Source organism: Natrix helvetica, assembly GCF_964273705.1.
Source record: "Natrix helvetica genome assembly, chromosome: 4".
NCBI classification, from domain to species: Eukaryota; Metazoa; Chordata; class Lepidosauria; order Squamata; family Natricidae; genus Natrix; species Natrix helvetica.
In genome coordinates this window covers 171,256,628-171,277,917 of record NC_138550.1, presented here as the reverse complement: position 1 = coordinate 171,277,917, position 21,290 = coordinate 171,256,628, and the positions used below count along the sequence as shown (strand labels likewise).

General features: G+C 51.1%; 2 protein-coding genes across 6 annotated transcripts in view; one reads left to right on the top strand and one right to left on the bottom strand.

Annotated features, from left to right (window-relative positions):
- TONSL (tonsoku like, DNA repair protein) overlaps positions 1-15,087 on the top strand; it is a 38,429-nt gene extending 23,342 nt beyond the window's left edge. Inside the window, exons 14-26 of one of the 2 annotated variants that reach the window (XM_081951945.1) lie at positions 563-635; positions 1,240-1,403; positions 2,643-2,766; positions 6,077-6,741; positions 6,826-6,896; positions 7,379-7,535; positions 7,839-7,917; positions 9,211-9,512; positions 10,856-11,027; positions 11,866-12,044; positions 12,168-12,241; positions 13,110-13,243; positions 14,546-15,087. In XM_081951945.1, the coding sequence (XP_081808071.1) occupies positions 563-635; positions 1,240-1,403; positions 2,643-2,766; positions 6,077-6,741; positions 6,826-6,896; positions 7,379-7,535; positions 7,839-7,917; positions 9,211-9,512; positions 10,856-11,027; positions 11,866-12,044; positions 12,168-12,241; positions 13,110-13,243; positions 14,546-14,739 (2,388 nt within the window). In that variant the 3' untranslated portion in view covers positions 14,740-15,087. Of the gene's footprint in view, positions 1-562; positions 636-1,239; positions 1,404-2,642; positions 2,767-6,076; positions 6,742-6,825; positions 6,897-7,378; positions 7,536-7,838; positions 7,918-9,210; positions 9,513-10,855; positions 11,028-11,865; positions 12,045-12,167; positions 12,242-13,109; positions 13,244-14,545 lie in introns of those variants that run through there. The other variant, XR_014175289.1, reaches the window with a different exon arrangement.
- Positions 15,088-15,216: 129 nt separating this feature from the next.
- The window catches only part of VPS28 (VPS28 subunit of ESCRT-I), a 29,249-nt gene continuing 23,175 nt past the window's right edge, over positions 15,217-21,290 (bottom strand). The window contains exons 1-10 of one of the 4 annotated variants that reach the window (XM_081951994.1): positions 21,013-21,283; positions 20,710-20,885; positions 20,564-20,596; positions 20,290-20,323; positions 19,022-19,111; positions 16,820-16,925; positions 16,583-16,684; positions 16,423-16,476; positions 16,021-16,112; positions 15,217-15,684 (exon numbers count right to left, since the gene is read on the bottom strand). In XM_081951994.1, the coding sequence (XP_081808120.1) occupies positions 15,567-15,684; positions 16,021-16,112; positions 16,423-16,476; positions 16,583-16,684; positions 16,820-16,925; positions 19,022-19,111; positions 20,290-20,323; positions 20,564-20,596; positions 20,710-20,746 (666 nt within the window). In that variant the 5' untranslated portion in view covers positions 20,747-20,885; positions 21,013-21,283 and the 3' untranslated portion in view covers positions 15,217-15,566. Of the gene's footprint in view, positions 15,685-16,020; positions 16,113-16,422; positions 16,477-16,582; positions 16,685-16,819; positions 16,926-19,021; positions 19,112-20,289; positions 20,324-20,563; positions 20,597-20,709; positions 20,887-21,012; positions 21,284-21,290 lie in introns of those variants that run through there. The other 3 variants (XM_081951993.1, XM_081951995.1, XM_081951992.1) reach the window with 3 other exon arrangements.

Below are 21,290 nucleotides of genomic sequence, written 5' to 3'. Positions count from 1 at the left end.
AGCATAAAGGAGCAGCCCCCTCTTCCTCCTAAATTCATACCTCTTAGTTGACTAAAATAATTATTCAAAGGGCAAACCTTTCAATCCACTTTTTACAACCCGTGGATTTCAACTCCCAGAATTCCCCAGCCAGCCAGCATTCTAACAAAACACATTTTAAGTCTTTGGGGTGTTGCCATTTAAGGCAGGGGTCAGCAACCTTGCAACTTTAAGGTGTGGACTTCCAACTCCTAAAATTCCCCAGCCAGATTAGCTTAGCTGGCTGGGGAATTCTGGGAGTTGAAGTCCACAGGTCTTTTAAGTTCCCAAATTTGCCCAGCCCTGATTTAGAGTTAATATTCAGGAGGGAGGCTGTGAAATCCCTGCAGAGGTTACTTTTCCCCTCCCTGCTTACAAGCTAGGCAAACTGGGTGCCCCCCGTCCCCGTCCCCCCCCCCGGGAAGGAGAAATGAAATTAAATCCTACGAGAACATTTTCCCACAGGGGGGGACGATGGTGCAAACATGGATTGAATTAAAAAAGCCTACCCCCCCCCCTCCTTCCTTTCCTCTTTCTGTGCCAGGAGCATCCTGTTAACCCCCGGGACTATTGCGGATGGACTCCCCTTCATGAGGCCTGCAACCACGGGCACCTGGGTAAGTGGGGACAGAAAGCTGCGGGTGTGGATTCTGCCCATAAGCAAAGAGGAGGGGGCCCACCTCTCCCCCAAAGCCCCTGGGGGCAGGACAAGAAGCAACGGAAACTCCTCAGGGAGAGAAGCAGTCTTGAACTATGGAGGGGTTTCCTGACAGGGAGGACAATTAACCAGTGGAACCGCTTGCCACCAGAGGTTATGGGTGTCCCATCACTGCAGGTTCCTAAGAAGAGTTTGGACAGACATTTGTCTGAAATGGAATGGAGTCTCCTGCTTGAGGAGGGGTTGGACTAGAAGACCTCCAAGGTCCCTTCCAAGTCTTTTATTCTGTTATTTTGATGGAAATTAATGAAGGATTAACCTAGAATTAAGGAGAAATGTCCTGACAGTGAGGACAATTAACCAGTGGAACTGCTTGCCACCAGAAGCTGTAGGTGCTTCATCCCTGGAGGGTTTTAAGAAAAGACTGGCGAGCCACTTGCCTGAAATGGTTCAGGGGCTCCTGCTTAAGCAGGGGGTTGGACTAGAAGACCTCCAAGGTCCCTTCCGACGCTGTTATTCCGTATGGAGGACAAAGTTGGACGTGACTTCCTTGCCTCCTCCAGAGACCGTCCGCCTGCTGTTGGACCACGGTGCCGCCATTGATGATCCCGGGGGGCCGGGCTGTGAGGGCATCACCCCGCTGCACGACGCCCTCAATTGCGGCCACTTTGAGGTGGCTGAGCTCCTGATCCAGAGAGGAGCCTCCGTGCTGCTGCGCAATGCCAAGGTCAGGAGACCCCCGGGGGGAGAGACATGGGGGGGGAAGCGTGAGGGTGTCAGGAGTGGTGTGGCTTTCTTTGAGAGCGATGCCCAGATGGCCATCCTGTCCTCTGCCTTGCTCATCTCTCTCTGCTCTTTGCTCTTTTCTTTATTTAATAATTTTATTTTATATTTAACAATTTTATTTTATATTTAACAATTTTATTTTATATTTAACAATTTTATTTTATATTTATTTTACAATTTCATTTCATTTTATATTTTATTATTTTATATATTATTATATTTTATATTTTATATTTTGTTATTTTATTTTATATTTTACAATTTCATTTTATATTTTATTATATTTTATAATTTTACAATTTTATTTTATATTTTATATTTTATTTTATTTTATATTTTATTATTTTATTTTATATTTATTTTACAATTTTATTTTTTTATTTTATATTTTATTATTTCATTTTATATTTTATATTTTACAATTTTATTTTATATTTTATTATTTTATTTTATTCTATTATTATTTATTTGTTTAGATGTACATTTTCCCTTGAGAGCAGGCAACACAATCTAATTTTTAATGTGGACCAAAGTGCTCATAGTAAAAAAAATGACAATAAAAGTTAATTTATTTTTATTCTCTACAACCACAGCCCTGTGAGATAGTTTGAGCTGAGAATTAAAGCCACCCAGCCAGCTTTCAGGACTAGAACTCCCTGTCTCCTGGTCATTGGCTCAAAGTCACCCAGTTGTCTTTCATGCCTAAGACGGGACTAGAACTCCCCGTCTCCTGGTCATTGGCCCAAAGTCACCCAGATAATTTTCATGCCTAAGGCAGGACTAGAACTCCCAGTCTCCTGGTCATTGGCCCAAAGTCCCCCAGCTATCTTTCGTGCCTAAGGAGCAGGACTAGAACTCCCTGTCTCCTGCTTTTAAGCCTGGCGCCTTCACCACTCGATCAAACGGGCTCTCTTTGCCCTTCCTTGAAGCCCCCTCAACCCTAAAGCCCCTTGCAAAGTGAGGAGTAGGGACCCCTTCCTCCCCCCAGCCAATGGATGCAGAGCCCCCTCCCCCCGGGGGTCTCCTCTTTTGGGCAAGTCACTCCCCTCCATTCTATCTGCAGCCTGGTGGGGAAGGAAGTCCTTATCAGGTGGGTTTTTGCGAGACGCAGGGGAGAAGCAATTTCCTGGGCTGAGCCCCTCCCCCCCCCCCCCCCCGGGTGTTTTCTTGCCCCCTTCAGGGCCTGAGCCCCTTGGGGACCCTGCAAGCCTGGGTGCAGCTCTACGGGAAGGATCTGGACCCGGAGACCCGCCATCGCTGCCGAGCCATGGAGAGCCTCCTTCGGAAAACCGCGGTGGAGCCTGGTGAGGCGGTACCCAGTGGGATGGTGGGAGGGGCAGGGACTTGCTCCAGGCCAGCAGCCATCCATCCTCCGGGAGCAGGGGGGGGGGGAGACACGATCCGAGGAGAAGGAGGAGACCACCCCCTTGCTGTGAGAACTTGTAGAGAGAGCTGGCATCTCAATCTCTTTGTCAGCTTCCTTTTAAATCAGAGGTCTCGGCCACGGGAAGGTCTGTGGACTTCAATTCCCAGAATTCCCCAGCCAGTGTATAAATATGTTATAGCTATACATATATATATATCTTTGGTTGTTCGGGTTTTCTCCTGCGTAGAATTGGAAGTATCTTCACGACGTTTCGATGAAGTCTCATTCATCATCTTCAGGCTGCTGCTTCTGGCTTGGTGCTTCCAGGAGCAATGTGAGATCTCAGCCGGTTCCTCTTTTTAACTGCCAGTGGGGGTTTGTGCTGATTGGGTGGGAGTTTGGCTGCATTCTGATTGGGTGGAGGTGTATTCTGATTGGTAGGGGGCTTGGCTGTGTTCTGATTGGATGGGAGTTTGGCTGTGCTCTGATTGGATGGGGGCGTGTTCTGTTTGGGTGGGGGCCTGGTTGTGCTTGTGTTAGTCTGAGTTGCAGAGGGACTTGAGCTGGTGAGCTGCTTTACTGTTGTTTGGCTTCGTGTTTGTGGTCGTGCCACATCTCCGTGGTGGGCATCAGTTTGCTTAATGTATGGATCTGAGGGGTTTAAAGTGGCTAATAATGCAGCTGTGGTCTGGCTTCTGGTTTGTGGTCATTATGGGTGTGGGTTTGGGCTTGCTTTTTGCGTGGATGTGTGATAGTGACATCCTGTGTGGTTTTCGTGAGTGTGGGTCTGGTATCATTCTTAGTGTTAGGGACTCGTTTGTCAGTGAGGGCGGGTTTCCAGATGGCTGGCAGGCGGGAGGTATCATCTCGTTTATTCATGCTGTGTGGTCGTTTTTCTATCTCAATAGCTTCTCTGATTATTCTGTTGTTAAAGTGTTCAATTTTGGCAATAGTTCTGGTCTTTTTAAAGTCTATATCATGTCCTGTGGCTTTGAGGTGTTGGACCAGGGAAGAAGTTGGTTCCTCCTTTCTGACTGAGTTTTTGTGTTCTTCAATGCGTGCCTTTATTCTTCTGTTGGTTTGTCCGATGTATGTGGTGGGGCAGGTGGGGCATGGGATTTCATATACTCCTTGATTTTCTAACTCTATTTTGTCTTTGGGGTTTCTCAGGATGGTGGATATTTTTCGGTTTGTGTAGAATGCTGTCTTGATGTTGTGTTTGTGGAGGATCTTGCTAATTCTGTCTGTGGTGCCTTTTATGTATGGGAGGAGGGCTTTGCCGTTTTCTTGTTCACTGTCTTGGATTTTAGTGGGGTTTTCTTTTTGGATTAGGTTAGTGATATTGTTTCTTTGGAATCCGTTGGATGTTAGTACGTTGGTGAGAGTGTGTAGTTCGGTTTTGAGGTGTTGTTCGTCAGCTAAGCGTTTTGTTCTGGAGATGAGTGTCTTGGCTACAGAGTTGATCTGTGCTGGGTGGTGGTGTGAGAGTGCGTGCAAATAGCGGTTTGTGTGTGTTTTCTTCTGGTAGATGGTGTGTCCTAGGGATCCATCGTATTTCTTATAGACTAAGACATCCAGGAAGGGGAGTTGGTTATTGGCTTCTGTTTCCATGGTGAACTGTATTTTGGGGTGTAGGCTGTTGAGGTGTGTGAGGAAGTTGTCCAGTTTATCTTTCCCGTGTGGCCAGATTATGAAGGTGTCGTCTACATATCTGAGCCAGAGTTTGGGATTGTGATCGGATTTTTCTAGAGCTTGGGTTTCAAAGTGTTCCATGAAGAGGTTAGCAATGACAGGTGAGAGGGGTGATCCCATGGGTGCTCCTTCTATTTGCTCCTTCTATTCCCAAACTCCCACCCAATCAGCACAAACCCCCACTGGCAGTTAAAAAGAGGAACCAGCTGAGATCTCACATTGCTCCTGGAAGCACCAAGCCGGAAGCACCAAGCCGGAAGCAGCAGCCTGAAGATGATGAATGAGACTTCATCGAAACGTCGTGAAGATACTTCCAATTCTACGCGGGAGAAAACCCGAACAACCAAAGACGTACATACAAACACCCGCGAAAACCTCAGAAAACATGTATGTATGTATGTGTATATATATATATATATATATATATATATATATATATATATATATATATATATATATATATATATATATATGCATTTATATTATTTCATGCATCTTTTTCCTTCATTCTATATATAACATTCTATATATTCTATGTGTAACAAACTTTATCACATTTGAATCATTTTGCATCCATTTCCTATTATTTATTTGCTTCAGTCTATTTCGTATTCCTATCTTCCAATCATTTTCCGGTTTTGTAGTTGTTGTTTTTTTAATTTGTTGATCTTTCTTCGTTTCTTTTTTGCTTTCCTTGTTCCTCCCCCCCCCCCTTTCCTCTAGCCCAGTATTTCTCAACCTGGGTGATTTTCAGACATGTGGACTTCAACTCCCAGAATTCCCCAGCCAGTATGGCTGGCTAGGGATGTCTGGGAGTTGAAGTCCACCCGCCTCAAAGTAGCCAAGGTTGAAAAAAACACTGCTCTAGCCAATTGAACAATAAATCCCATACGGAGTAATATTCAGATTCTTCTTTCCCTTTTAATTCTTTCATGAGCATCTCTGCACATTCCAATATTTTTTATAATAACATTTTCTTCTGTTGGTGCGTAATTATTTTTCCAGTTTTGTGCAAATGTAAGTTTGAAGACCCCTGTTTTAGCGATTCAGGAGAGGGGGGGGTCACCAATAGAGCCTGCCTATTGGAAAAAAGAAAATACCCCATCAGATTTAAGACATAATTAGGAAAACTTTGGCCTGCACTGAGGCAGATAGGCTGATCCTCGAATTAAAAAACAAAGGGGAATCGGAATATAGTGAAGTTTGGAATAATTTTTTATTACTGGTATAAGACAAGGTGACAAGACCAGGACAAACTAAATAATGTGATGGGATAGGAGGATAGATAATGTAGTAAGCAGGCTAATATCTGTATATAAGGGGATTGTATGGTCGTAACGGCTTCACTGGGCTGCACTATTTTAAATGTAAAAACAATAAAAATATATATTTATAAAAAAGAGAGAGAGCCTGGCTGTCGACTTTCAGGCCCCCTAAATGATAGGCAGCCCCCTCCCCAAAAGGACAGAGGCAGGTGACCCCCCCTGTCCTGTCCTGGAGCTTCCTGGGACCCTCGGACTGGACGGGCCCTTTGGCTTGACCCAACTCCCTTGCAGGTTCCCGGCCCCCGCGTCCCCGAGGAGAGACCCCCAGCCAGCTCTTCGATGCAGAGCTCTCCGAGCCCCAAGCGCCCTGTTCTCCGAGCCCCCCTCCGAAGCCCCCGGGCACCTGGCAGCGCCATCCAGAGGCGGAAGAAGACTGCATGGCCCCCCTGCGGCCGGTGAAGAAGAAGCAGCGGCTGCTGGAGCAGAGCCTGGCGGGGCAGGCGAGACTGACCCCCCCTGCAGACTATCAGGCCGCCATGCTTGGAGTGGGGAGCGCCTGCCTCCCTCCGAGCCCCGAGCGCCACAAGGGCCCCCCCCGGCCGGCCCTGATCCCAGCGGACGAGTACATTGGGGACGACTGGCTGGAGGATGACCTGGTGCCCGGCACGGGGTCTCGCAAAAGGAGTCGCCAGAGCCCAGCCGGATCTTGGGGGTCTGGCTCAGAGGACAGCGAAGGGGGGGCTCCTCGGCAGCCCCCTGAGACCGCCAGCAGGAGGAGGAGGAGGAGACCCGCCCGGCAGACGCGACTCACCCTCGACCGGACCCTGCTGGGGAGGAGCCAAGGGGCCGGCCCCCCACCCAGGGTAGACTCTGCCGCTGAGCCCAGCAGCCTTCTGGAAGGAGCTGACAGCAGCCCCCCTCGGCGGGGAGACAGCCCACCCTCAGGTGCCATGCAGGTGAGTTATGGGACTGACCCCCTCCCCCCCCTCTGGACCCCAAACAGCTTCCTCAGCCTCTGCTCCCCCCTCCCTCTGCTGCAGCTGCCGTCGCCTCCTGTCCGGGTGCGAGTGCGAGTTCAGGACAGCGTCTTCCTGATTCCAGTGCCAAAAAGGTAAGGGGGAGGGCGGGCTTTCCTTAATAGCCAAGATGGTGGTTTTCCATTGTGGCCACTAAACGAGGACTTGCATTTTGCATTGATAAGAGCCACCGTGGCGCAGTGGTTAGAGGGCAGCACTGCAGGCTATTTCTAATGCCTGCAATTTGGCAGTTCGAATCCCACCAGGCTCCAGGTTGACTCAGCCTCCCATCCTTCTGAGGTCGATAAAATGTGGGACCCAGATGGTTGGGGGCAAATAGGCTGACTCTGTAAACGGCCTAGAGGGGGATATAAGTCTAAGGGCTACTGCTAAGGGCTCTAAGCCTTGAATGAAGGGCACTATCTTGGATGCCCCAGGGAGGGAGGGTCTCAGGGCTCACACGCATACTTTCTCTTGGCATAGCCGGGTATCCTGTGGGGCAGGGAAGCCGTGATGCTGACCCCACGTGAGAGGTGGGAGAGCCTCTGCTGACCGGCGTCCTTCCTCTTCCTCGCAGTGAGGGCGGGGGCCGTCCGGTCTCGTGGCTGGCCGAGCAGGCCTCCCAGCGCTACTACCAGACCTGCGGGCTCTTGCCCCGCCTCACCCTCAAGAAGGAGGGGGCGCTGCTGGATCCCCAGGACAGCGTCCTGGACGTCCTGCAAAGCAACGAGGAGGTGAGTGGCTTGGGGGGGCTGGGGGGGCTTTCTCCCACAGTTTTTGGGCTACACAGCAGGGGGCTGGTGCCAGGAACCGGAACAAACTAGGAAGACTGAACGGGATATTGGGGTGCTCCCGAGGGAAGCCCCTGGCCCAAGGCAGGGGAGGAGGGGGAGCCTTGGGAAAAGCCATGCAAAGCGGCGACAGACGTTCTCCCCCTCCTGAACGGGGGACTCCCGGGGGGACCCAGCTCCTGGGGGGGGGGCTGTTCCTTCTCCTTCCAGACCAGCTGACCCTCCCCCCACTCCCCTCTGTCTCAGGTCTTGGCTGAAGTCCAGTCCTGGGACCTGCCGCCCCTCCTGGAGAGATACCACAAGGCCTGCCAGACCCTGGCGGTGGGTAAGCACCCAGCCTTCCTCTGCACGGCGCTCTCTCTTCTTCATCATCATCATCATCTTCCTCTTCTTTTGATCCCTTGCAAGGGGGAGTCTGGGCAACTGAATGGAGTGTTTTTACTGGCCGGATGCCCTTCCTGTTGCCAATGCGGAGTTTTGTTCAGCAAATACCGTATTTTTCTGAGTATAAGACGCACTTTCCCCCCCAAAAAAGAGGATGAAAATCTGAATACAGCTTTTTTGACCTCCCAAAACCCTACCCTACCCATCCTGTTTTTCACAAAATTGGACACGCAGAGGGTTTGGGAGGCCAAACACTTTTTTAAAAAATTTACCTCTTCAAAATCTTGGTGCGTCTTATACTCCAGTGCATCTTATAGTCCGAAAAATACGGTATATAGTCACTGTGCCCAGGGAGAGAAATATCTGCCTCCACCTAGGATTGAACTCACAGCCTCTTGATTGTGAGGCGAGAGCTCCACCTCTAGGCCACTGCACCCCCCTGCGCGGTGCTCTCTCTTGATAGATTTATCCCTTCCTGGAGCATCCTTATTAATACGTTGTGCCCAGTTGTGAGTACAAACCTAGGAACACAACGTTTTTAAAAGTGTCTAATTTAGGTGCCCAGAAGCATGGGGTGACCATGTCTGAACAGCCACAAAACGGATGGTCTTACGTCAAGGACTCGGCGCATGGAGCACAACTCAAATGTTAGTTTCTCAGCTCCAAGAGGGGCTTCTCTTGTGTCCGTTTGGGCTCCAGGGTTCAGCCAAGTGAGCCTCCGAGGCTGGAGAAGGTTCGCCTACAGATCAGTTGTGGGGACATTGTGGTTGGATGGGCCTTTGAAAAGATTGGTGTTAGACTTTCTATTCTTCTACTATGAATTTTCTATGGTGGGAAAACGGGAGATGGATGATATGTAGCCATAACAACATTCTTTCTAGAAAGCCAAGGTCATCCTTTGTCTCTGCAACTCTGCACCTGACCGGAACTGGATGGGAGGAAGCTGCCAGCGTGGCAGAGGGAGATTGGACCGTGGGATGGACTTGTGGGTGGGTGGGGGAAAGATCTTGGACTTTCAACTGGGTGGGGGGAACCGGGAAGCTTTCAGATTCGGAGTTTCCCAGATGTGCCAACGTGGCTCTCTTGATAAATTGGGACTCTGAGCCATCCTTTGCCTCGGACTCTGATTTCCTTTTGGATGCTATCTGGAGCACGGACAGTCTCCCTCGTCTGCTTCCCCTTCTTGCCAGGGGATCGTCTAACCTGGCTCCATTTCTCCCCCTCTGCCCTGCAGGAGAACACCCGTTGCTGGGGAAGCTCTTGGAACGCCAGGAAGCGTCCTCGTCCTTCAGCGTCTCCGGCACGGCTCTGCGCCCCCAGCACCTGCGCCCCCTCCTGCGGGCCCTCAAGCTGCAGGCTTCCCTCCGCCAGCTGAGCCTCTCTGGGACTGGGCTGGGGGACGAGTCGGCCGAGGAGCTCCAGGCCACGCTGGGCACCATCCCTAGGCTGAAGCGCCTGGATCTCTCGGACAACCGGCTGGGCCCCGACGGGCTGCAGAAGTTGGCTGCGGGCCTTCCTGGCTCTTTCACCTTCCAGGTAAAAGTGGAGTGATGTGCGGGAAGAAAAATAGATCCTGCATTTAATTTAAAGCCTTTCATTCACTTCCAAGCCACAAAGAAGAGGGAGTCAAGCTATTCTCCAGGGCACCTGAGGGCAGAACAAGAAGCAATGGGTGGAAACTAATCAAGGAGAGAAGCAACTTAGAACTGAGGAGAAATTTCCTGACAGTGAGAACAATTAATCAGTGGAACAGAAGTTGCCTCCAGAAATTGTGAATGCCCCAACACTGGAAGTCTTTAAGAAGATGTTGGATAGCCATTTGTCTGGAACGGTATAGGGTTTCCTGCCTAGGCAAAGGGTTGGACTAGAAGACCTCCAAGGTCCCTTCCAACTCTGCTATTGTATTCGATTCATAAATAGTCACCTCGGCCGAGGGCAAGGAAAAGGAACTTGAGGGAAAATATCCATGGAGCTTTTCCACCACCCAGGTGACGGAGGCCCCAAAGGTGCTTTTTCCAAACTGGACTTTCTGGGTTTTTGCCTTGAAAACATTTCGATCCTCATCCAGGAAGATGAAGAGGAATTGAACTGAAGAACCACAGAAGCTTCTTGGATGAGAAGTCAGAAGCAAAATGAACGAGAACGTCCCAAGTTGCCTTTTGGAAAAAGAACCCTTGGGAAGCCAATACCCTCTTTCCTTCACGCCTTTGAGAAGATGGATGAATGAGGAGGGAGGGAAGGAAGGAAGGAAAAAAGGCATAGAGAAGATAGGGAAGGAAGGAAGGAAGGAAGGAAGGAAGGAAGGAAGGAAGGAAGGAAGGAAGGAAGATGATATTGATGAAGGTGATGTTACCTAGTTGGGTAATGAAACGCCTACCCTGTTTTCCTGAAAATAAGATCTCCCCAGATAATAAGCTCAATGGGGCTTTTGATCGCATGCACTAAAATAAGCCCTGCCTGAAAATATTGCAACACAGCAGCAGCCATGAGGTGACCACGCTCGCCGCCTCCTGCACCTCCAAAATAATAAGACCTCCTTGAAAATAAGGCCAAGCGCTCATTTCGGGGGTCAAAAGGAAATAAGACCCTATCTTATTTTCGTGGAAACACGGTACAAGAAAACAACCAAGCTCAGAGAACACCAAAGACCAGGGAGGGAGGGAGGAATGAGGGAGACATCACTGATGACACTACCCAGCTGGGTCATGAAACGTCTGCAAGGAAACCACCCAGCTCAGAGAGCTCCAAGGACCCCAGTTCAACCCCGACCTTCAAAGATTCTATCAGTTATGACTTGGGGGCCTCCCCATTAGCTTTCCTGACCGCTCCAGTTCCTGGCCAGTGCTTGGCTGCCCCTTCACCCGCTTTTCTTGTTCCAGGCCTTAGAAGAGCTGGATCTCAGCTTGAACCCCTTGGGCGATGGCAGTGCCCTCTCTGTGGCCTCGCTGCTCCAGGCTTGCCCTGTTTTGGGCGCCCTCCGATTGCAAGCCTGCGGCTTTGGCGCCACCTTCCTGGAGCCTCCCTCTCTCCTGCTGGCCAGCGCCCTGAAAGGTAGGAAGAAGGGAGGGGGGGAGGGTTTGGGGACCCTTCTGGCCACCGAAAGACCAGGGGTGACAGGGAGGGGGAGGGTTAGACCTAAAATCAGAACTATTTCTGTTAGGGATACTGCCAGAAAAATAGGACTACAGGAATGTGTACTTAATATTACATGTTTTGAGAGCAGAATTATTTTTGCACAACATTGGAAAAATGAGGAAACTCCTATAATTTTAAAAAAAATATGAGATTGTGTGGAAATGGATAGTTAACATTAAAGATCAAGGACAAAGAAGATACAGAATATTTTTTAACCTGGGATTTGTTTTACCAATGGCCACCCTGTTTCCCCGAAAATAATATTGCAGCACAGCAGCGGCCCTGGGGTGACCACGCTCACCACCTCCTGCACCTCCAAAACAATAAGACCTCCCCGAAAATAAGCCCAAGCGCTTATTTCGGGGGGGGGGTCAAAAGAAAATAAGACCCTGTCTTATTTTCGGGGAAACAAGGTAGATAATAAAGATAGAAATTAGAAGTTGGAAGAATACCATTATAAACAAGTAAAATATATTATTACTACTGTTATGTATATGTAAGTTGACTCAGACAATACACTGTTTATTAAGCACTCGTATATGTTAAAGAAAAATGTAAAAATAAAAATTTTAAAAAAAGTATCCAAGGGGTTTTGCTTGAGAAGCATTGGGGGGGGGGAGCAATGAGCCCGTCCAGGAGCTAAGAAGTCCAGTAATGGTGTGGCCCTCAGGACCCCACTCTCCTCCTTTCTTCTCCTCACCCTCAAACCCCTGGAGATGTCCCTCCTCCTCCTCCTCCTCCTTTTTCCTGGCAGGCGCTGTGTACCTGAAGAGACTCGCTCTGTCCCACAATGCCCTGGGCCCCCGTGGCCTTGGGGTGCTGTTGAAAAGTCTGCCTTTCGAATCGCTGACCCACCTGGAAGTGGGCTCCCTGCAGCCCAGGGCGGGGGACCGGCCACACCTCAGGGACGCCGTGGTCAGTTATCTGACGCAGGTTGGTGCTCTCTGATCACCCCGAGGGAGGGAGGGGGGCTACCTGCACTGTCGAATTTGGGGAGTGGGGAGAAGATCAAACACACACACACATACGACTCAATTCTGAATCTTCTCGGGACAGGAAGGCTGCGCTCTGACTCACCTGGGACTCTCTGGGAATCACCTGGACGACACCGATGTATCAGAGCTAGCTAGGTAAGAAGGCGGCTGTAGCTCAGTTGTGGGTGTGAGAAGAAGGAAGCCTTTAGTATCCTTGGATGGTCATAGGGACCATCATCTTAGGGTGTCTAGAGGACAACTGGACTCCCCTTTGGTTCTGCTACGCTTGTAGTCCTCCTTGTTGCCACCCGACAGGAGATGTTCTCTGCACTGTTGAGCTTTTGAAAATGAGGGGTGGGGAAATGAGGGGGGTCGATTGATTCTCCAAAGCCCCCGAAGGGAGGAGAAGAAGCAACGGATGGAAACTCATCAAAAAGAGAAACTTCCTAACAGTGAGGACAATTAATCAGTGGAAGAGCTTCCCTCCAGATGATGTGGGGGATCCATTGCTGGAGGTTTTGAAGAAGAGACTGGACAGTCACTTACCTGAGATTGTATAGGTTCTCCTGCTTGAGCAGGGGGGTGGACTAGAAGACCTCCAGTGTCCCTTCCAGCTTCTCTTGTCTCTTCTCAACAGCTGGAACCAAACGCAAGCCAGTCCTCCTAGGGAGAAGGAGGGAGGGTTTCCCTCCTATTAACACGATGGAGTTTGGTGGGACTAGAACCATGGGTTGGGGGAGCTGAACCTCTGTGCCAGGCCCTTGTCTGGAAGGGTGTAGGGCCCTGTTTCTCAACCTTGGGGACTTTAAGACGGATGGACTTCAACTCCCAGAATTCCCTGGCTATGCAGGCTGGGGGATTCTGGGAACTGAAGTCCACCCATCTTAAAGTTCTCAAGGTTGGGAAACCCTGGTCTAGGGTCTCCTGCCTGAGCAGGGGGTTGACTAGAAGACCTCCAAGGTCCCTTCCGATTCTGGTGCTCTGTTGCTCACCTCCATTACTCAAGAGGTGCTTCTCTCCTCAGGGGCCTCCTTGCTTGCCCGTCCTTAGTCTCGCTGGACCTGTCCGCAAACCCCGCCATCGGCATCCTTGGTCTCCGGACGCTGCTGGTCACCCTGGAGGAGAGGAAGCTGGGGCTCCAGGTCCTTAGCCTGGCCGGTGAGGGTTGTTTGCTGCTGTTGTCCCTGTCACTTTTCCCTGTAGCTTAGTAGTGTAACACAATGGGGATCTCCAGCGTGTATCTACTCTGAGAAGTCCTTGGTGGGGTTTTTTGCAGACGTTTCATTACCATATTAGGTAACATCATCAGTGCTGGTAAGGAATGGGGGTTTGTTCAAATCCCATTCCTTACAAGCACTGATGGTGTTATCTGGTTTGGTAATGAAACGTCTGCAAGAAAACCACCAAACTCAGAGGGCACCAAGGACCCATTTCAACCCTGAACTACAAATATTCTCTTTTATTTGTGTCTCCCTTCACAAAAACGAAGGAAGGGGGCCGTCCTGCTCCCCTTCCAAGCCCAAGTCCACTCCCTGCAAACATTTGCTTCCTTCCAGGACGGATGCAAAGAAAACCATACAAATTTAATGAAGAGATTCAGGACAATTTTCCTGCATTGCCAGTTGCCTTCTGGAGTTACTTCACGGTGGAGTAAGAAATGCCGTTGAAACCTTAACTAAAAGTTCCCAGCTTTTATCTGCACGGCTGTTCATTGGAATGTTTTTTTAATAGTTGAAGCGTTTGAAGCGTTCATCTCCCCCTGCGGAGGGGCTGCGTGTTTTAACTTTCAGTGCTCGATGTTTTACCATTTGTAATTATTCTCTTGTGCTGTTTACGGCACTGCAACTTGCTCAGAGTCGCTCGATACTGAGACGGGCAATATATAAACTTAATATAAATACCGTATTTTTCGGAGTATAAGATGCACCTCCCCCCCCCCCACAAAAAAAGAGCGTGGAAATGTTGGTACGTCTTATACACTGAATTCAGCCATTTTTGGCCCCAAAAGGCCCACCCCTGCATCCCATTTTTGCGAAAAACAGGCCATTTTTTGCAAAAACAGAGGTGGTTTTGCCTTCCCCCAGCCCTCAGCCACACTCCAGGCTTCAGTAGGGCTGGGGGGGAGGCAAAAATGCCCCCGTTTCTGCAAAAAATGGCCTGTTTTTTGCAAATAGAGGGGCGTTTTTGTCTTCCCCCAGCTCAGCTGAAGCCTGCAGTGGTCCTGGGAGCCAGGAGGACAAAACTTTTTTTTCTTACTTGCCTCTTTGAAATCTTGGTGCTTCTTATACACCAAAGTGTCTTAATAGTCCGAAAAATATGGTAAATTGAAGCCCCCTTTGCTGCTGAAGAGGGAGAGTGACGCCTGGGCTCTCGAGAGAGAGAGGAAGTTCGCAGGAGAAGCTGAGTTGGCACTAACAGGTTTCCTCTTCCCCCCCTCCCCCCCAATCCCATTTTCCCTAGGCTGTTCTGTCCAGGGACCCCTGGAGACCGTGACGTGGACGAAGCTCTCCTCCCTGGTGGCTCAGATGCAGCTCTGCAGCCGGCAACTCTGCAAGGGGGATCAGCGGGAGGTGGCCGAGCTCTGGCACAGCCCGGCCAACACCACCCTTCACTCCGTCACACGTCACCACAAACTTTTCTGCCAGAGTCTGTAGCACAGGCAGCCCCAGAAGAGGATGGGAGGCCAGTCGATGGAGGACCGAGGAGCCGGGGGCATGGGCTGCGTGCCACTCACGCCATCCCAGGACGGATGAGCCTCGGGGGATCGAGTGGCATAGCTCAGCCAACTCCAGGGGGAGGGGGTCCCGAGTTGTAAAACGGGCTGTGAATGACCACCAATCCGGCTTGTGGAACTGAGGAGTTTGCTCCTGCAGAGTGAATTTGGGTGGGGGACAAAAGCCACTCATGTCCCTTCCGTGGAGAGAAAGCTGCTGTTTTTAACAATCCTCATCCTTCTGTCCTCCTGCGTCAAACTGCCCCGTATTTATTGAAGGCCACTGGTTGTGAGTAGAGCTGGGGAGGGCTGCAGTTCTCCCCCCATTTTAAGCTTTTTGTGGGGGGAGAAAAGTGAAACTCTTTGTAACCTCAAGAGGAGGGAGAGGGAGAGTGAATAAATCTGATATACGCCAGGCTGAACTGTAGAAAGATTTTATTTGCTTCAGACCGGTAAAAGTTTGCCTCTCTGAGGCCAAAGCAAAACCCAAATAAATACACGTAACACCCCACCCCCAAATATGCTACTGCTCCCCAATTCAAGGCTGCAAAAGGAGGGGCTGGTCCACTGCCCCCACCCCCGTAGTGAAAGTATCTGCAGTGTGGCCCACGCAACGAGGGGAGTCACAAAAAGGGGAGCTGGCCCAGGGCTTCTGGCTCCAGTGGAAGGAAGGAAGGGACTCCAGCCTTTGGAAACCGAGCGTGTCCGCGTGACGGAGCCGAGGGCCCCTGTTGCATCTGCCCCTCTTGAGGGACGGGCCCCTCGGCCTCACGAGTGCAGGAAGCGGTTGAAGGCGTTGTAGGCCGACTCCAGGTCGAAGAGCATTTGGCGGACCTGAGAGTCGTCCAGCTCGTCGGAAGCCGACATGCCGCTCAGAGTCTGCAGCCTGGAGAGAAACGGGTGATGGTCACAGGAGGGGTGGGGGGGACCCTGCTTTGCCCACCTCAGGAGGGGAAAAGACCAACTGAAGGAATCCTGGGAGATCAAACAGTAACCACAAAGGATCACTCCCACCAACACTGGCAGAGCAAGGCACTTTGGATAAACAAAGAGCGAATTCCGCTCCCTCCCTAACACTGATGTAGTTATCTAGCTGGGTAATGAAAGGTCTGCACCTCCTGGGGCTTTGCTCAGCCCCACCCCTTAAAGCAGGGCACGGGGGCAGAAGCTGGCAAGGGTGTCCTGGGCACAAGGCCTTCTATTCCCCCAGGGAAGAGCTCACCATTGGCTCACTTTCTGCCTCCCCTCGAAGTCGGGGGGCAAATGGCTCATGCGATTCATGGTCTCCATCAACTCCCGCAGGTCTGGCTGGATCTGGGGGGGCAGAAGAGAAGGGGACGCTCACTCACCTTGCTCCGCTTCGATTGCTTCTTAGGGAGGGAGAAGGAAGGAAGGAGGATATTGGAGGGAGGGATGGGAAGAGGAAGGGAAGGAGGGAGGAAGTTACTGGATTGGGGGCCTTCCTTGAACATGTACAGAGGTTAACCCTTTGCAAGCCACCCTATCCCTGAAAGTGGCTTCAGCTCAAGTCAGCCGCAGTTGGTTCAGAGGTCCTTGGTCTCCTGTGGGCCCTGCCCCCGGCCCCCTCCCCGCGTGACCAAGAGCCCCTCCCCCCTTTGCCCACCTCATCCATGGCACGGATCTCCAGGCGCAGCTTGTCCATCACGGTGATAAAGAGCTGGGAGAGAAAGAGAGAAAGGCCCGGTCAAGACAGCAGGCCAGAGGGGCCCAGCGAAAAGTGGCCCCCAGGTGGGTCATCCCCCCCTCCCAGCCCCCAGACCTACCGACACGATGTCCGCGATGCACCGGTTGAGGTTGCCCTTGTCGTCCTTGATGGTGATGGGCCGGTCCTCCTTGATCCTCTCCATGGCCAGCGGGCAGTCCAGCTGGGAGGGGCAAGAGGCCGCTTCTTATAGAAATCTCCCCCCCCCCTTCAAAAAGGCCTCCGAATGCCCCCCCCCCACTTTCCTCTGCCACCAGACGGAGCAACAGCACCCCCCCCCCCAATTCTCCTCTCTTACCCGGAACCTGCGGCAAAAGTCGTCGATGGAGTTGATCTCCAGTCCCTGCACCTGTTTGAAGGCGGCCTTGTACTGGACCAGCAGGCGGGAGCAGGCAGCCGTGTACCTGGAAGGAAGGGACGGGGGCCACAGGTGAGGGGCGGGGGGCTAAGGTGAAGCTTTTGAGCTGTCCGGCCGTGTCCGGCTCAAGGGGGACGATGCTCCTCTGTTTCTTAGCCGAGGGAGCCAGCGTTGTCCGAAGACAGTTTCTGTGGTGAAATGGCCAACATGGCTAAACACCGAGGCACACGGAACACAGTTCCCTTCCCACCAAAGTGGCGCCTATTTATCTACTCGCACCGGCATGCTTTCGAACTGCTGGGTGGATGGGAGCTGAGGAGAGGATGGGAGCTCAACCATTGCACAGAGCTCGGGTCTCGAACCCGGGCTGGCAGCTTTAACTGCTGAGCCATCCTGCCGGTCCCTTCGGCAAAGAGGAGGGGTCTTTTACTCATTTAAAGCACCGATTCAGCCAATTCTGGGCAGCTCCCAATTCAAGTTTCAAAAGCATAAAATCACTTTAAAAACTTTAAAATACGATCGGCTAAACAAAATATACATTTATTTGTGTTTGGAGTCTTGTGCCTCCTTGGCAGTGCCTGGTGTAACTAAATTTGTACAGGTAGTCCTCAACTTATAGCTGCTCGTTTAGTGGCCATTTGAAATTACAACGCTCTGAAAAAACAATTGATCAGCGCTTTTCACCCTTAGAACTCCCACGGACATAAGATCAAACTCTGGATGCTTTATAATCACCCTGCACAGGCGGCCCTCCACTTCCCAAGTTCATTTAGTGACTGTCCAAAGTTACATCCCTTTGAAAAAAGCAACTTATGACCATTTTTCACACTTACGACCACTGCAGCACCCCCATGGTCACCTGATCAACATTCAGGCCCTTTGCAGCTGACTTGTTTTTACAACGGTCGTGGTCCCGGGGTCACGCAATCCCCTTTTGTGACCTTCTGACAAAGTCAATGGGGAAGCCGGATTCTCTTAACAACCGTGTGACTAACTTAACAGCTGCAGTGATTCACTTAGCAACCGTGGTGTGAAAGGTAAAATGGGGCAAACTTCATGCAACAAATGTCTCACTTAGCAACAGAAGCGCTCGGCTCAATTGTGGTCGTAAGTTGAGGACTACCTGTATTGCTGCAGATGGAGCAGGCTGACAAGAATGCAACCGGGATGTTGGAAGCATAATGGTTAAATTAAAAGGGGGGGAATTGATTCATTTGGCTGTTTCCAACTGCCCTGAGCTGTTTGATGAATGTCAAAGACCAGATTCCACCCTGATCTCTGGAAGCCTCCACCCAAGGAGGCCAGGATCACCACCTGGCCTCCATTTCAGAAAGTTTTCTCTGTTGTGGCCCACCAGCGGCCAGCAGAGTCGGACAGTGAGGAGGTTGGGGAGGAGATGGGCCAGTCCTGGAGTCTAGGGAAGGATCGGACGAGGGCTCTGCGTCAAAGGCAGAGAGGGGGCCGAGGCCGTCTGGCAGTGATCAGGTGCCTACGGAGACAGACAGCAGCGAGGCAGAAGAACAGCTGGAGCCTGTTCCCAGTGTGCGCATACGCAGAACTGCCAGAAGAAAATAACAGCTGAGAAATCAGGGTCGACTTGGGAGTAAGGCCACAGGTGGAAGGTGAATGGCCCCTCCCATAGGAAATAAAAAGGGAGCGAAAGGGGAGGGGGCTTTTGCAGGAAACAATTCCTTCCTTCAGTTGTTAAGATTCCTTTCAGGAGTGTGAAGATCTGTCTGTGAATCTCAGAGACTCTGTGCCAAGTCTTTCCCTGCACAGCACCTCTTTTGGGAAAATATTTACATGGCAGCTTCCCAAGAGAGATAAGGTCTGTAGTCATAAATATTCCTTTGAAAGACTCTTTGCCAGGCCTTGGCGGAACGGGAATGAGAGGAATTCACCTTCGTTTAATAAAAGGGGTTTTTGTCGGGACCAGGACTCCGCCTCGTGCTTTCTGGGGAAGCCTCGGTCAGAGCACTCTGGGCAACGGACCTGTTATCTCCGTTTTCCTTCCTTTCCTTCCTCCTCCGTTTATCATGGTCTAGGGTCGCCTGCCTGAGCAGGGGGTTGGACTAGAAGACCTCCAAGGTCCCATCCGACTCTGCCATTCTGCTACACTTGCTGTGAGGCCTTCGCACTTACTCATTGGGGTTGACACAGTCCTTGATGTAGGCCTTCTCCAGGGCTTGCATAGTCTTCACCACAGCAAAGAGCTCGGCCATGTTGTCGTACCTGAAACCAGGAGGAGCAAATTGGGACCACTTTGGCCATGCAAGTTTGGCCTTCCAAAGTGGGACAGATGCCCCTTCCTTGGCTGCTCTGCTCGCAGGACGCTGTTCCTCAATGCCCCTCCCCCAGTTGCAAACATTGTGGCCAAATTAATTGCAGGCAGCCCTTTGACCTCAAGTGGCTCCCCATTTGGAGATGCCCCCAAATCTCTATAGGGCAGGAGTCTCCAACTGTGGCCACTTTAAGACTTGTGGACTTCACAAGTCTTGTACGAAACCATAACAGTGAAAATGTGTAAGATAAAAACAAAGCAACATGGTTGGAAATACGATATTTTTATATTTGTAAATACTGAATAGACCAAATGTAAATAAGCATGGGGGTTACAATGCATAACTTTATATCTTGGTGTGCATGGTGAAGACTTTGCCAGGACGGTTACACTGTGTCCAATGTTTTAATTTGTGTTCAATAAAAAACTTTATTTTTAAAAAAAAGGATTGTGGACTTCAACTCCCAGAATTCCACAGCCAGCGCATGCTGAAAGTGTGGAATTGAAGTCCACGGGCCTTAAAGTGGTTGGCACAAGGCATCATTTCTGGAGGGGACTGAAGAGTTACTGGAGGGCAGAATGGGTGGCATCTGAACTTAAGAAGTAGAAGAAAGAAAGGATAGCAGTGGCACTTAGGCTTATATACTGCTTCACAGCCCTCTCTAAGAGGTTTACAGAGTCAGCAACCCTCATTTTACTGAACGAAAGGAAGAAAATAAATGAGAAAGGAAAGAGAGAGGGGGTGTGAGAGCGAGAGAAAGGAAAGAAAAGAGAAAGAAAAAGAAAGGAATAAAAGAAAAAGAAAGGAAGGAAGGAAGGAGAGAGAAAAGGAAGGGAAGAGAAAAAGAAAGAAAGGGGCGGGGAGAGAGAGAAAGGAAAGAAAAAAGAAAGAAAGGAATAAAAGAAAAAGAAAGAAAGAAAGAGTAGACAGAAAGCAATAGGAAGGAAAGAGAGGGAGAGAAAGGAAGGAAGGAAGGAAGGAAGAAAAAAGGAAGGAAAGAGAGAAAAAGAGGGAAAGAGAGAAAGAAAGAAAAGTTAAGAGAAAGGAGGAAGGAAAGAAGGAAGGAAGAATATAAATATAAATATACTCACAAGGGGAAAAAGGGGGGAAATATAAAATAATACTCACTTTTCCCTTTCTCGGGCATTTTTGTACAGCTTTACTTCCTGCAAGCAAAAGAAGTCCACAGTTGCCCCCAACGCCTCTCCAGGCTCAGGGCTTTTGGGGGGGGAGGGGCATTATGAGGGGGGGCTACAGTGCCCCCCCCCTTTTTTAAAGCCGGGGGAAAAGCAGCGCCTGAAACCCCCGGCCTTGAGGGACTGGAGGTGGGGGGAGGTGTTAGGTAGGAGACACCCAGGCAGCCCCCCCCCTGCTTACTCCCCCCCCCATCTGCTTTCCCGACTTGCCTCGTAGAGTTCCGGCTTGTTCCCGGGGGCTGCAGGCGGAAGGAAGGAAGGAAGGGAGAGGTGAGGGTCGCCCCCGAGCCCCTGTCCCCCCCCCTTTGAATCCCCGGGCCCCTCCCCTCTCCCCCTCCCCCCGCGGCCTGACCTCCCATCGCGGCGTTGGCGGGGATCCCGTGGAACATCCTCCCTGCCGGAAGAGCGGCGCCTCTGCTCGGCCGATCGGCTGGCCGGGTCTGCCGCTTCCCTACTTCCGCCTCCTCTCCTTCCGCTCGGCGCTCGATTGGGCAAGGCGGGGGCTGCGCGCGCACCTCGGCCCGAGAGCTACGAAAGGGAAGAGCGGCGTCGGCGGGTGAGAGCGCTTCCGGGTCCCCTCTCCCGTCGGAAAGATGCCTCTCCGCGCCTCTCCCCTCCCGCAACGCAGAGTCGAATAAAGAGCCCCCCCACAAACCTACGCCGCGAACTCGGAAGAAGCGGAGATATCTCTCCGGGTCCCCCTTCACAACCAAGAAGGCCTCGGCCTTTATTGGGGGGCCCGTTGCCCGGAAGGCAACCCGAGATTCCGGGGGCCCGCAAGGCCAAGCCGGAAACGACGGGAGAGCAAAGCGAGAGGAGGCGCGGAGGCCGAAGGAAAAAAGCCGAGCCCAGTTTCCACCTCCCGAGACGGGAGAAAAGCGGCGCCGGCTCTGACGGGACCGCGGACGTGGGGGGGGGAGGGCAGGTCTCCTA